This window comes from Suricata suricatta, chromosome 2 (assembly GCF_006229205.1).
Source record: "Suricata suricatta isolate VVHF042 chromosome 2, meerkat_22Aug2017_6uvM2_HiC, whole genome shotgun sequence".
NCBI lineage: Eukaryota > Metazoa > Chordata > Mammalia > Carnivora > Herpestidae > Suricata > Suricata suricatta.
Window position 1 is genome coordinate 176,968,629 of NC_043701.1, and position 14,144 is coordinate 176,982,772.

Sequence of the window (14,144 nt, forward strand, 5' to 3'; positions counted from 1 at the left end):
TCCCTTTTGCCGAGAGCACCGAGTGAGTCCACTTTCCCGAAGCAGGAGGCCTGGCTGCTAGGAGTCTCCGCTTCAAGCCTGACCTTCTCAAGCCCAGCTCCGAAGCCAGGAGCCACGACCAGAAAGAGCAGGCGGAAAACAGCCTGCCTCCCTCCACGAGGCAATTATTGAGAAAGAAAGAAAATACCTGAGTGACAAAGAATAAATCTTGGTTAATTGGCCACTGAAACTTTATAACATGCCAGTCCCTCCTCTGGACATAATAATATGTTTGCCCGTAAGAGATCTACCACTTTTGCTCTGACATAGCAAAGGCCATAAAAAACGTCCAGTGAGCATGTCTACAGGCTCCGTAAATACGCATCCCGGGGATCCGAAGGAGACCAGGTTCTTAAATTAGACCTATAAATTAATCAGGCCCAGAGCTGCTGGTTTCCCAGCACACACTGGTCTCCTGGGTATGTCTCCCCCAGAACGTCAGCAGGGCCTGCCACATAGAGCCATTTCGAAGCTGTTCTCTTGGCAGCAAAAATGCCAAGAGACTCAAATCGCACGGAGTACCGGGTATTGATCTGGAGGCAGCGCGTCTCCTGCTCTGGGGCACCCATTTATCTATGGGGAGCGGAGAACCCTGCCTGCTCTGACCTTAAATGGAAATCAGAATGTAATTACCCGTCCTCTAAAATGGCAGTTTCTTAGCAACCCCGAGGGGCTGGACGGGGAAAGAACGTTGCACGATTTGGAGGACCAGTCCCCTGAAGAGTAGGCAGTGGTTGTTTCTGTTGCAAAAAACACACCAAACCAGTTAGCGAGAGGGAATCAAAGGCCTCAGAAGCTGAGGCGCCCATTAACCTGCTAAAGACCTCCTGCTAATTACAATTAGTAGGATGAGTTCATTGCCTTGTCAAGATGCCCTAATGCAGACAGGACAGATCTAGCTCGGTTCTGAGTTTTGTGTTTCTCTGGTCTCTAGAAATCAGCAGACTCAGGTCAGAACTAAAACTGAGGAGCAGGAAGAGGTAAGGTCTGGATGGAAGCGAACAGGAAGGAAGGAGCACACTTTCAGAAACAGCCCAAGTACCCGTAGCTGGTATGCAGGCTTGTCATCTTCCAGAGCATGGGAGGGCCTGGGAGACCGAGCATCCAGAAAAGCATTTTTATAAAGAAAAAAAAAATGTGTTTTTGTGGAAGATCACTGGCTTGTTGCTCTTTCACCGTCCTAAGCTTTAGCTTATTAGCCTCATTTTCCTCTTGCCTGGACACCTGACTCTGAAGTCTTGCAGAACTGGGGTGGGTGGGGATCCAAATTCCTCCAAAACATACACATTTCTCCTACAGGGACAGCAAAGTCTGCAGACCAAGCTGGTGTGGGGAAAGCCAAAGTGTCTTCCCTCCAGTGCCGAGGTCCCTCAGTGACTTCCGGAGGCTGCACCACGTGAAATGCTAGAAGCAGAAACACCACTAACTCCTTTGTGCTTGCTCGATGAGGTGGACAGCAGACTGATGTGCTGGCCGGGGCTGGGCAGCCTGGGAAGACCAAAGCAGGTGGAGGCGAAGCGCCTTCCCTAATTAATGTCATGGACCGTATTATGTGGCTGGGGGCCGAGTGGCTTCGACCAGCTGGGTGTCAATTTAGGTCTTCCTGGGCGAATTACACGAGGAGGGCTGTGTGTTATTTATACCCCCAAATGTTTACAATACTCTGAGCTCTGTGCCTTCAATAGTGAAACCGGAACCGTAGGCTCTCAGGTGACCATAAAGTTATGTCCAAGTTAGATTCAAAAATGCCTTTCCTGAGGCGCCCGGATGGTTCAGTCAGTTAAGCATCCGACTCTTCATTTCGGCTCAGGTCCTTATCTGGCAGGTCGTGAGTTCGAGCCCCATGTCAGGCTCCATGCTATCGGTGCAGAGTCTGCTTGGGATTCTCTCTCCCACTCTCTCTCCCTCTCTCAAAATAAACTATTTTTTTTAATTTATTGGGTTTTTTTTTTTTTTGAGAGAGAGAGAAACACACACACAGTGTGAGCTGGGGAGGGTCAGAGAGAAAGGGAGACACAGAATCCGAAGACAGGCCCCAGGCTCTGACCTAGCTGTCAGCACAGAGCCCGATGTGAGATTCGAACCCACAAACTGTGACATCATGACCTGAGCCGAAGTCAGATGTTTAACCGACTGAGCCACCTAGGCGCCCCAAAACAAATAAACTTAAAAAAATTTCAAAAATGCCTTTCCTTTAGTTAAGAGGAGACGTGGCTCTAAGATGACGAAAATTTCTGGGGATTAGATGGTGGGGATGGTTGTGTACCCGTGTGAATGTAGTTAATGCCACGCTACTGTACCTTCAAAGTTGGCTAAAATGGTACATTTCGTTGTTACGCATACCTTTCTCAAAAAGAGAAGTGGCAAAGGTGACATGATCACGGAGCGAACAAGATCTATTTCTAGGGTCGTGGAAAACCTGGCTTCTCCATTAGTGAAGTGTATTTATCTTGTCCTGTTTACTGACAGCTTTTCTCTGGCCCAACACAAAGGACTCCGCACAGCGTCCCTCCCCATCTTGTGCTTGGTTTTCACACTGATGCAAAACTCAGACGTCAGTCTCCCCAGGCTCGCTCCAGCGGCGCTGGGGTAAACACAGCTGAGCGCGGTCGCGCTGGGAGCCACATCACAGAGCCTCAGCACCCCGCCACTCGCCGTGGGGGTGCGGGGAGGGGGCCAACACATCTTTCTGGAATGCAAGATTATCAGCCGGTGTCTGCATGGCTGTTTCCTCCCTGGGAAGAGCCTGCTGGAAATGGATTTCTTAAAAGTCCTAGAATTAAACATACCTTTCTGCTGAACTCCAAAATCAAAGACTCTCCTCTCCAATGGTTTGCAAAGAAACTAAAAGTCAAATCACCAGGGAGTCCCCCAAAGACAGCAGCACTCAAAACGAAGCTCTTTATGTCGAAGACATTTTTGTCGACACCAAAGAGGGTCTGGTTAGTCTACTTCTGGAAATCTGTCCCAGAAAAATGGTCACCCAGGTGGCCAACAAATGGGTGTGTGCAAAGCTTGCCATGGTGGCCTCTTTTTCTTTAAAAAAAATGTTTTATTAATGTTCATTTATTTTTGAGACAGAGAGAGACAGAGCATGAGCAGGGGAGGGTCAGAAAGAGAGGGAGACACAGAATCTGAAGCAGGCTCCAGGCTCCGAGCTGTCAGCACAGAACCCGATGCGGGGCTCGAACCCACGAACTGTGAGACCATAACCTAAGCTAAAGTTGGACGCTTAACTGACAAAGCCACCCAGGAGCCCCATGATGGCCTCTTCTGTAACAGGAAAACAGCCCAAGTCCCCACCCAGGGGGAAAGTGATTAAATAAATTATACCGTCTCCAGGACAGAAGAACATAGGGGTCACCAATAATAATGAAATAATCGATATGTGCAGACAGGGGAGGAGGCCTACAAAAATAATGTTCACAGGTTCATCAACTTTCCTCATTAAAAAGGCTTTAATTCTAGAGGAAGTCTAGAAAACTCTATCACGCTAATCTCTTAGATGTTTTATTTTGCTCCTGGGGCGGCTCCAGCAGAAGTAGAAGCTTTCAGCCCATCTGAGCAAACAAGAAAAGCCTCCCTTTGGTACAAAGTACACGAACCGATAAAACCCCATTGGTTTTCTGACAGGCAAACTCAGACACTGAAAATAGAAGTGACTCTGGATAGCCCTTGCCGTAAGCGTCATCAACAGAGAAACTTCCAGATGGTCACCGAGCTCCCGCAAGGCCCCACTTCTCACTTTCTGAGCCGGAGGAGATGCCTCCTGCAAGGGAGCCCACGCCCTAGTGCACACTCGGGGATCGTGTCCCGCACAGAATGGTTTTGTTTCTGTTGGCCAGAATGTTAAGTTGTAAAGGACTAAGTCCTTTACTTTTCCGCCCTGGTCCAGAGTGTACACTGAGCCCAATAAAATGAAGACCTCCTTTTTCAAGGAAAGGACAACTGCCAAAGATCCTTCCAGAATGATATCCAATGCCTGTCTAGCAAAATATCACTCTCAACCTGATATGAGGGGAGGGAGATCTGGGGCACCACATGACCTGTTGATTTGCACACTTCTTTGGGATGGCAGTGTGTGTGAGAGAATTCTAGAAGGGGGAGGCTCTGGGAGAAAGAAAGTAGTTCTATCAAGATCCAGGATGGGGCACCTGGGTGGCTCAGTCAGTTAAGCCTCCGACTTAGGCTCAGGTCAGCTCTCACATTCGTGGGTTCGAGCCCCACATCAGGCTCTGTGCTGACAGCTAGCTCAGAGCCTGGAGCCTGCTTCCGGTTCTGTGTCTCCTTCTCTCTCTGCCCCTCCCCCTCTCATGCTCTGTCTCTCTCTCTATCAAAAACAAATACAACGTTAAAAAAATTTTTTTAAAGATCCGGGAATCTCCAACCCTATCTACCACCTCACTGTGGTACTTTGGGGTCTTCTGTGCCGTTAAGGTCAACTGGCTGGCACCCCAAAGGCCAGGCTGCTTCCCGAACAGGACCAACCGATCTAGAGTGCTCTGCTCAAATCAATGAGCCTCTTGCCTCCTCAACCGCTCTCTTCTCAGAAGGAGAACCTGGAAATCTTCACATTACAACACCAAGAGCCCCCATCCAGCCACCTCTTCCCCACCTCCCCACTCTGTTCGGTGTCACTGATGGTGGAAGGATGCGACAGGAACTCGGAAAGCTGCCTTTCCCAATGGAGCCTGCCCTCCGGGTTGGGAGCACATTCTTCTTATGTAATACCCAAGATTTCTTTATCGTCCCCAAAAACCGTCCCCAAAAACCAGAAACCGCCAAGGAGACCGAGTCACGCATGCAAAAGCAAAGGGCTTTATTACGGGTTTAGGCTCGCCGGGGCCTAAACTCAGGCTCACAGACTTTACCTTTACCGGCGTGGTGGATCCACGCTGAGAGCCCAGAACAAAGGCAGGGTAGGGCTTTTATGAGTTTGGGAAGGGGGAGTTATAGGAAATTGTGACATAGGTACAGTGATATCCAATTACAACATTTAGAGTGTTAACCAATCACAGAGTAGACCCAGGACCCAGGACCCTCACATAGGGTGTATCTGGCCTTAAGCAATAACTGACTACCTATAGCTTCTATTTCTAAGCCTGCCCTTAGGAATGTTAAGGGTATTACAAGGGTGGTCCCTCCTGCCTTGGGCAATATGTGCCCTTCTATTGTCTCAAACCTGCGTCCTTACACTTACAGCATGGGGTCACTTCTGCCCTGCCTGCCCCAAAGTCCATACACACAGCAGAGGGCTGTTCTAAAGGAGGAGTCCAGAGAGGCACTCGGGTGGAGGTGTCATTTATGACAGGAAGAAATCTGATGGCATTTCTAGCTTTACATTTAATTAAGAGTTGATGTAATGTTTCCCAACGAGGGTCTTTTGGTTTATAAAGGTGATTGGAAATGGAGACCGTCTGGAGTTTGGACAGAAGCTCTGAAGATGTCTTGCTTCAGAACTTGCCGTGGTGGGGAGCCCGGGGGGCTCTGTCACTTAAGCGTCCAACTCTTGATTTTGGCTCAGGTCATGATGTCACGGATCGTGAGATCGAGCCCTGCATCAGGATCTGCATCGAAAGCACTGAGCCTGCTTGAGATTCTCTCTCTCTCTGCCCCTCCTTCTCTCTCTCCCTCTCTCTTTCTCAAAATAAATTTTAAAAACATTAAAAAAATAAAAGACCTTGCTATGTTAAGAACCACAAACTCCAAATATGAAGTGACTTGTTAAGCTGTTTTTCTAATTATTCTATTCTATTATTCTAATTCAGCACACACTGACAGAAATCTTACAAAGGTCTAGCTCATTCTGGGTGCTGTGACTGGCATCCACGGACTCACAGCTTCATGCCAAGACTACTCGCTGATGCTCAGACCACAGCGCATTTCTCCCCATCCCCTGCCCTGCCCTACACTTCCCATCCTCTTCTTACAAAAAACCCTGTAAGACAGTCACGTGTCTTTAACACTTCCACATCTCTTTGCCCACACCATCGGGCCCATGCCAAAGATGAGACAGGAGATCAAATATTAGCCTTCTGCCCCAGCCACCTCAGCCAGGACCCCTGCCAGAATCGAGAGCAGTCAAGAAGGCTTCCTTCCTCCACTACGGGGCAGAGGGCAATTGATGGCTTGCAAAGGGCATGGCAGAAAACGCTGACACTGCGAGGTCCTAACATGCCCCGTTTCCATTGGCATGTGTCTGCTCCAGCCTCAGGAGCGGCACCCGCTCGCAGTGCCCAGAACGAGTAACTTCTTCCTGGTACGGTGCTGATGGAATGCACTTAACTTGCTGGTCGCTACATTTGGAGTGACACAGCCACCCCCGACCTGCTCTTGCCCCCCGAAATCCCGGTTGTGAAACAGGTATAAAAATGTGCTCTGAGGTAACCAAAAGCTCATTAAACAGTAGCTCAAGGGAAGTTTTGAAATCTCTGCCCTGGAGGAAAGGAGAGGAAAGAGGAGAGGCCGCCTCCTTCAACCAGGGCTATGCGGAATGCACGTGTCTCGACCTAGGGATCCAAGAGGAGGTGGGGGGACCACCTAATGACAGTGACTAACAGTCAAATATCATAGTTGTATTATTTAAAAGCACTGCCCTGGGGTGCCTGGGTGGCTCAGTTGGTTAAGCAGCTGACTCTTGATCTCAGCTCAGGTCATCATCTCATGGTTTCCTGAGTTGAGCCCCACTCAACTCTGTGCTGACAGCAGGGACTCTGCCTGGGATTCCCTCTCTCCTGGCTCTCTGCTCCCCTCCTCAAACATTAAAAAAAAAACTTTTTTAAGCACTGCCCCCTACTACCTCATCCCCTTCCAGTGGGGCTAGGTTATCACCCCCACTTTATAGATGATGAAACTGAGGCTCAGAAGTTCCTGGACTTCTGAGCTACCAAAGCTGGAAACGAACGTGAACACCTCCATCATGTCGTTCCCACCGGAAGTGCATCAAGCAAGGGGAGGAGTCCCATGAGGGCTGAGTAGCAATAGCAGTAGCAATGGTTAGGAAGGGACAGAGGAAATGGCTCCCGGGACACAAAGGCAGCAGTAGGACCATGCTTCCTACTTCAAGCCTGCTCAGTTCCGTGATTCTACAAGAACTAAACAAGCCTACTGATATAGGTACTCGCTGTGACCTATTCCCTAGCATGCCCCCCCCCCGCCAGCCCACTGTCAACAGGCAGCTATCTATCCTCCTCCAGCGAGATTTCACAACTCTAGGGCTGACGTGCAAAACCAAAGTCAAGGTGAATACCAAGTCTTAAACCTAGAGCAAGAAAATGAAAGCATTAGTTGGCAGCAAGATGAATATGGAAAATCAAATGAGGCCTGACCAGAAAGCGTCTAGATCAAGATGCTTCAAGTTTAGAGAACACCTGGGTGGCTCAGTCAGTTGAGCATCTGACTTCAGCTCAGGTTTTGATCTCACAGTCCATGGGTTCAAGCCCTGCATTAGGGTCTGTGCTGACAGCTCAGAGCCTAGAGCCTGCTTCAGATTCTATGTCTCCCTCTCTCGGCCCCTCCCTTGCTCGCTCTCTGTCTCTGTCTCTCAAAATGAGATAAAGACATAAAAAAATTAAAAAAAAAAAAAGATGCTTCAAGTTCAGAACCCCCAGGGGCTCTGTGAGGCTGAGGCTGGTGGACACCAAGGAAATTGCAACCATGTGGCAACTCAGAATGTGGGAGTTAAGCATTCCATGCGTCAACATCTCTGGATGCATTGTTTTGTGTAGTTTAATGCCACCTACCACCACGGTCACCCCTCATCACACAGAGAAACAAAAGCTTTTGTCTAGGAGCCGCGGTGTGGCAGAGAATTCGGACAGAGAGGGGTCTTCCATCAAGAGCCAGTAAGCAGGCATGATCCTAGTTTTGACCGTTTCAGTAATAAACCAACCAGGTAATTAACGAGGCCACCATTTCATTTACTTAAATGCCACTTTGTTCCCAACCCAAGAAAGATTCCAAAATCCATCCTGGACAAGTGTTAAGGGTGTCCCCTAAGGGCCTTGAACCTGCCTCAGTCACTCTTCTGCGCAGGGGTCACACCGGAGGCTTTGTCTTCCCAGAACAGAGGCTGCCCCGAGCGGTAAACAATTTATGGGTCTTCTCCTTCTCGCACTGGGGGTGGGCTGCCAGGCGCCAGGTGCCAGCCTCAGAGCCAGCCCGACCAGTCAGTGCGTGGAGGGAAAGACGCTTCCTTCCTCCTGAACACACACCAGAGGGGGACAGTTAGCACTGGGGCAGATTCTTTCAGACTTTCAGGCTCCATCCCATCATGTCCGGAGCCCAGTTACGGCAGATTTATGTCAAGGACTAATCGGACAGCATCTTCCTGGTCTTGCGCTGAGCAAGTCAGGGCCGGTGAGGTGGCCTCAGTGACCCTTCCCCCAGACAGAGGGATGCTTGGCTGCCGACTGCCTCCCAACAGTCTACTCAGACACTGTCTGGTGCTTACAGCTCTTGTCCCAGGGGGAGAACAAATCTCTGGAAAGTCAGACCGACGGAGGAGAAGGCATGGCTGGCCTCAGCAAATCCAGAGGCACCGTTTCTGACCTCCGCCCCCCAAATGTCCAATGCCAAACGCTTAAAACTTAGGGTCTCTGGGGTTGCAGAATTGGGACACCCAAAGGGAGAAAAAGCTTGTAACTCAAAGTCAAAGGGGGTCTCTGAGTACAGATGGGCAACTTGTCCATTCAATACTTTCATCTCTCTCTCTCTCTCACTTTTGTTTTGCAACAGAGCTGGGGTGTGGGGGTAACAGCAGCACCTTTTCAGAGTCTTGCAGTGGTCCCTGCTGGTCTACACCACAGGACACTAAACACAGAGACCTCCATGTGTGCTGCATGGAGCGTTAACCTAGGTTTTGAGGACACCCAGATGGAGGCCCCAACTCTGGGGTTCAGTTCTTGGCAAATAAATGCCTCACCGCCACCCCCCTCCCAAACTTGATGCTCCTCAACTGTGCGAGGGCTAACGGGCGAAGGCAGAGGCCAGCCTGAAGGACCTGGGGCTCTCAAACACAACCTTCCGCTGCATTCTGATCAGGCCTGGGACGGCCCTGATGACTGCATGGACCAAAGATGTAAACCGAGCAGGACATGTGAAAAGCAGCCACCAGCCCCTCCTCTTGGTCTCGGCACAGCTTTCAGTTGATTTACTAACGCTTCTGATGGAGTCTAACAAAAGCTATTAAAAATGCCTTTTTTTAATATTTCTTTTTGAGAGAGAGAGAAAGAGGGAGGGGGAAGGGCAGCGAGAAGGGGGAAGGGACAGAGAATCCCAGGGAGGCTCTGCCCTGAGAGCAGAGAGCCCAATGCAGGCTTGAACTCATGAGCTCTGAGATCACAGCCTGAACTGAAGTCAGACGCTCAACCGACTGAGCCACGCAGGCACCCAAAAATGCCTAACTCTCTAAAGAGTCCCGGTTTGAGGGGAGAAAACCAGCATGTGTTGTTGGCCCCATGATGCCAATTTGGTGTTTTTACCCGTCAATCCAACTGATCCCCCATTGCTGTGGGTTGAGCTATGCCCCCCCCCCCAAAAGACAAGCCCATATCCTAACCCCTGGGACCTGTGAATGTGACCCGACTTGGAAACAAAGTCTTTGTCAGGAACTGAAGGCTCTGGAGAGGACACTGGACTGAGGGACGGGCCTGAAATCCAAGGCCAGGTGACACCCGCTGTGTCACAGAGAGGACAGCCGCGGGAAGACAGAGGCAGACGCTGGAATGACAGGTCACAAGCCGAGGGCTGCCGACAGCCACCAGGAGCTGGGGAGGAGCGTGAAACAGATTTCCCCGCAGAGTCTCCAGAAAGACCCAACCCCGCTGACATTCTGCCCTCCGACGTCTGGCTTCCAGAAGGGAGACAGCAGATTTCTGCCGTCCTAAGCCATCCCGTCTGTGCTTCCTTGTCACAGCACCTCCTAAGAAAAGATACAACCACCCCAGGATCGAGCCAAGTCCCATCATTCCGATTTCCCTGAGGAGGACAGACAGGCTCCGAAAAGCTGACTTTCTTGACTTGTCCGGTTCGCCGGGCGCCCCGGTGGGCGGGCTGGCAGATCCACCACTCTCTCTCCCTCCACGACACCAGGCCGCCTTCTGCCGACGTCAGTGAGTCTCGACTCCTTCATCCGCAGGCACCGAGGGCCCTGAGGCCAGAGGTTCAAGCCGTGTCTGAGGCCGCAGCTTCCCGGAGGCGGAGCCCCCCGCCAGGACCCAGGACAGCAGCCTTCTCCGCGGAAGAGCGTCGGCCAGGCCTCGCCACCTCCCGGGGCCCGCTCTCTCAGGGGGGGCGGTTTTATTACAGGCACAACTACCGAGATGTGGAGCTTCCCCCTAATTTTCCCTTGCAAGTAAATGGCTGAAAAGTAATGGTGTCGATTTTAATAAGGATCAAGCAAGGCTCCTAAAAGGGCTCCCATAAACGAGAGCATTACCCTGACACACAACAATGGCTGGCTGTTTAATTCCCGAACGCAAGAATGTCACTTAAATTACACGGCTTTTACATGAAAGTCCTTATGGGAATGCCTTTCCAAGGAAGAATTTCAATAAAAAGATCTCACCCATTTTGATGCTTCGTAATATCTGAGCGGCAAACCCATGTATCTTAGCAACAAAAATAAACCCTCGAAGAATGTGACCAAGGACAGGACTGCGCGTTCGGGGAGAGAGAGGCTCCGATTCTCTGGGAGAGGCCGACTAGTTGCAAAGCTGTTACCATGACGTGCAATCCTGCGCTTGGGCCGCGGGGCCGCCAGAAACTCGTCCTTCAGGCCTGAATCCCGTTTGCTGCCACTTATTGAGACGGTCAGGACGACCGCCTACTGGCCCTGTGAGTCTACGTGAGACTCCAGGGCTGACTCCACTCTTGTTTTATTAGTGCTTCTCAAAGGAATTACTGGGGTTTTGAGCAAAGATGAGAGTATTTCACACCTCCGTCTTTCCTGAAAATGTCTTCTACTCCGCTGACTTTTGGCTTCTATTTATAAAGAAGGTTCAAGGCTTGGAAAATTACGAGGGGTTGAGCTTTAATGGATATTCCCAACCAGCATTGTGTCATTATTGGCCCACGTCTGGCTGGGCAGTCTCCCAAATTTGTGACATAATCGGGCCTTTCTCTGCATTACTCCATACGCTCTAGGCTCACTCTACATTACACCACTGAATCATACGCTCTTTTCAACAAGACTGACTGCCAGGGGATTAACATTAGACAGCACAATTCCACTATTCAGCAGCCCAGTTCAAATCCAACCCTAAACTGTAAGAGAGATTTTAGGGCTTCACAGAGATGAGCTGCCAGAAAGCTCAAAGGAGAGGTGGGGTGAGGGGCTTTTGAATGTTTTACATAACAACTCAGCCTAAAGCCTGCTGGGAGCAAGAGCCCATGGCTGAGGTGGCCCAGCTGACTCGGGATTCCTGGAATGGTCCCCAAACCGATCCCAGTGAACAATCTGTGGGCCTTAGCAAAGCCGCGATCCCCACGGACTGCTACGGCACAATTATTTTCTTCCCACGATAAATGGCTTGCTTCAAAAGTCAGTACTGAGGACTTGTAGCCCCAGGAGATGTGAGGCCCGATATGAACTCCACGGCGTGTGCTTCACCAATAGATTTGCGGCCCACCGATGCCAAAATAGATGTTCGCCATCTCCATCCCATAACTGAGTGTTATTTCTTCGGGTCTGAATTGTACGGTATCCGTATGGAACAGTTCCCACTAAGAAACCTTCCACCAGAGTCTCTGTGAGAAAAGAGGGTTCTGAAACTCAGCCTTCTGTGAATGCCTACAGGAGCAACATTACAGAAAAGCAACCAAATTTCACAGGAAGGCTTCCGAAGAACCAGCATTTTTTTTCACCGAATCCTTACGTACTCGTGAATATAAAGACAATCTCATGCTTTCCAAGAGGGAGCTTCTTATGGATTTCATGTAACTTGATAGAAAATCAAAATGGTTTTCTGTTTGTCAGTTGACCTAAAACTTAACCCCAATCTGTGAAGTTTGGTGAGTCAAGCTTTCGGAAGGTGTTTTAATGGTTCTTTGGGAATTCGGATATCTAAGGAGCCTCTCTTCGGAGAGTTTGTAGTTTGCTGAAGGAGAAGAAATGCCCACGTATGAAACAGTACTAGAGACACATGCATAGAAAATGATGGAGGAAGGCCTCTGCTTATACACACGGTGGCTAGGCAGGGGTCTGTGGAGTTACAAAGGGTCACATTAAGGCAAAAATCAATCGAGGTGAGCCTGGAATTGAGACCTTGGGAGCTGGAGATCAAGTGGAGAAGGGCAAACAGGTCCGCTAACCCCCAGCCAGGCTCAAGGTCAGGTGTGGACACGGAGAGTCAAAGTAGATGACAAACAGAGAAAAGATGGATAGTGCAAAGACAAGATCTTAGCCCACTATCCCGGCAGCTCGGAGCCACATCCTAGGTTATCTCCAGTCCTCCAACAAGACAGAGAAACACCCTTCCTTTATCAGTTACAACAAAACCCATCATAATAGGCAAGATGGGAAGACATTTGAATTCCAGGACAACAACCTATTGATCTTAAGATATCTAATTAAAGTAGCCTAGGGGCGCCTCAGTGGCTCAGTCTGTTGAGTGTCTGGCTTCCGCTCAGGTCATGATCTCACAGTTCGTAGGTTCGAGCCCCACTTCAGGCTCTGTGCTGACAGCTAGCTCAGCGCCTGGAGCCTGCTTCAGCCTCTGTGTCTCCCTCTCTCCCTGCCCCTTCCCTGCTGACACTCTCTCTCTCCCTCTCTCTCTCTCAAACATAAATAAAACATTACAAGGGGAAAAAAATTTAAAGTAGCCTATCTATCTGAGCACTTAGATAAAAAAGAATTTATAAGCCCATATACACAGTTCCTTTTCCACAGGAGAAATCCTTTTCAGGAACAAATGCTGAAGCCACAGGACAGCACTGAATGACTTTCCCCCCCGATAGACACCAAGGGCTCCTGGACACCACCCTTCCTCCAGCTAGAAGCTCAGTCCTTGAAAAACCTCCTTCACTCATTAGCCAGTGATACCCAATTGCCCTTCTTTGGACAATGCTGCCTCCCTTTCACAAACCAAGTTCTCCTAGAGCGTATCTGTACCCTTTCTCTGAACACACTAACATTCTTAAGACGAATCTCGGCTTTCAGAGTGTCAACACATGTCATCCCACGTCCAGTTCACACAAGATGATGCTAGAGAACCAAGAGGATCACAACATATGTAAAACATGGCGAATTGGGAAACAGAACGCCATCCAGTGACAAAAGAGTCCATTTCAAACAGCAGCTTGTATTCAGACGGAAGGAAAACGAACCAACGCTCTCTCTCCTTAAACCATGGGGAGAAACAAGACGCACTTTCGAAAGGTCAAATGAGTCAAGTTATAGCAGGCAGGTGCACGGCTGTCCCTCGGGGAGAAGCAAACTCACCAACAACGTCAAGGTGGTACGTGTGGTTGATGGAGCCGTACTCGTTCTCCACCACGCAGGTGTAATTGCCTTTGTCGGACGGGACCACGCTCTCCATAATAAGGCTCCAGTGCTGGTTTCGTACCTGAAAAGATCAAAGGGAAGGAGGTTACTTAATAATCTTAGCATAAATTACCAGGTACTCTGCCATCTTGATTTAGAAAGAAGTTGGAGGAGACAAGGAAGGTAGAGAAGAATCACCTGAATTGTACATTTCCCTCACACTAAGCACTCAGGATGGAGCCAAACGAAAACAGTCATTATCATCACGGTGAGTGTCTAGGAAGGGGGAAACTGACATGTTCAGACATGTGCGTGTGTGGAGTGAATTCGTCCCTGGAGGATGGGTTCTTCCAGAAGCTGCCAAATGGCCAGGCCGTCCCAGCACCCCAGAGCAGGGGAACTGAAAGGTCACTCATCCACTAGGAAGCCCAGGCCCCACCGCACTAAGGAATCATTGAGGGCTGGCACCAATGAGCGCCTGCTGCATGCCAGGCACTGCTCTTTGCACTCCGTCCGGCCTCAGCTACCGTGATTCTCCCAGGGCCACAAGCTAGGTGCTGCATTGCTCTTGGAGCCTTCCAGGTTGCAAGCCTACCATTTATTTTTTTTTAATGCTTTATTT

General features: G+C 49.8%; 1 protein-coding gene across 7 annotated transcripts in view; it reads right to left on the bottom strand.

Annotated features, from left to right (window-relative positions):
* FGFR2 (fibroblast growth factor receptor 2) overlaps positions 1-14,144 on the bottom strand; it is a 111,503-nt gene that overhangs the window by 44,749 nt on the left and 52,610 nt on the right. For all 7 annotated transcript variants that reach the window (XM_029932707.1, XM_029932705.1, XM_029932706.1 and 4 more), the window contains one exon: positions 13,481-13,604. In XM_029932707.1, coding sequence (XP_029788567.1) covers positions 13,481-13,604 — 124 coding nt within the window. The remainder of the gene's footprint in view (positions 1-13,480; positions 13,605-14,144) is intronic.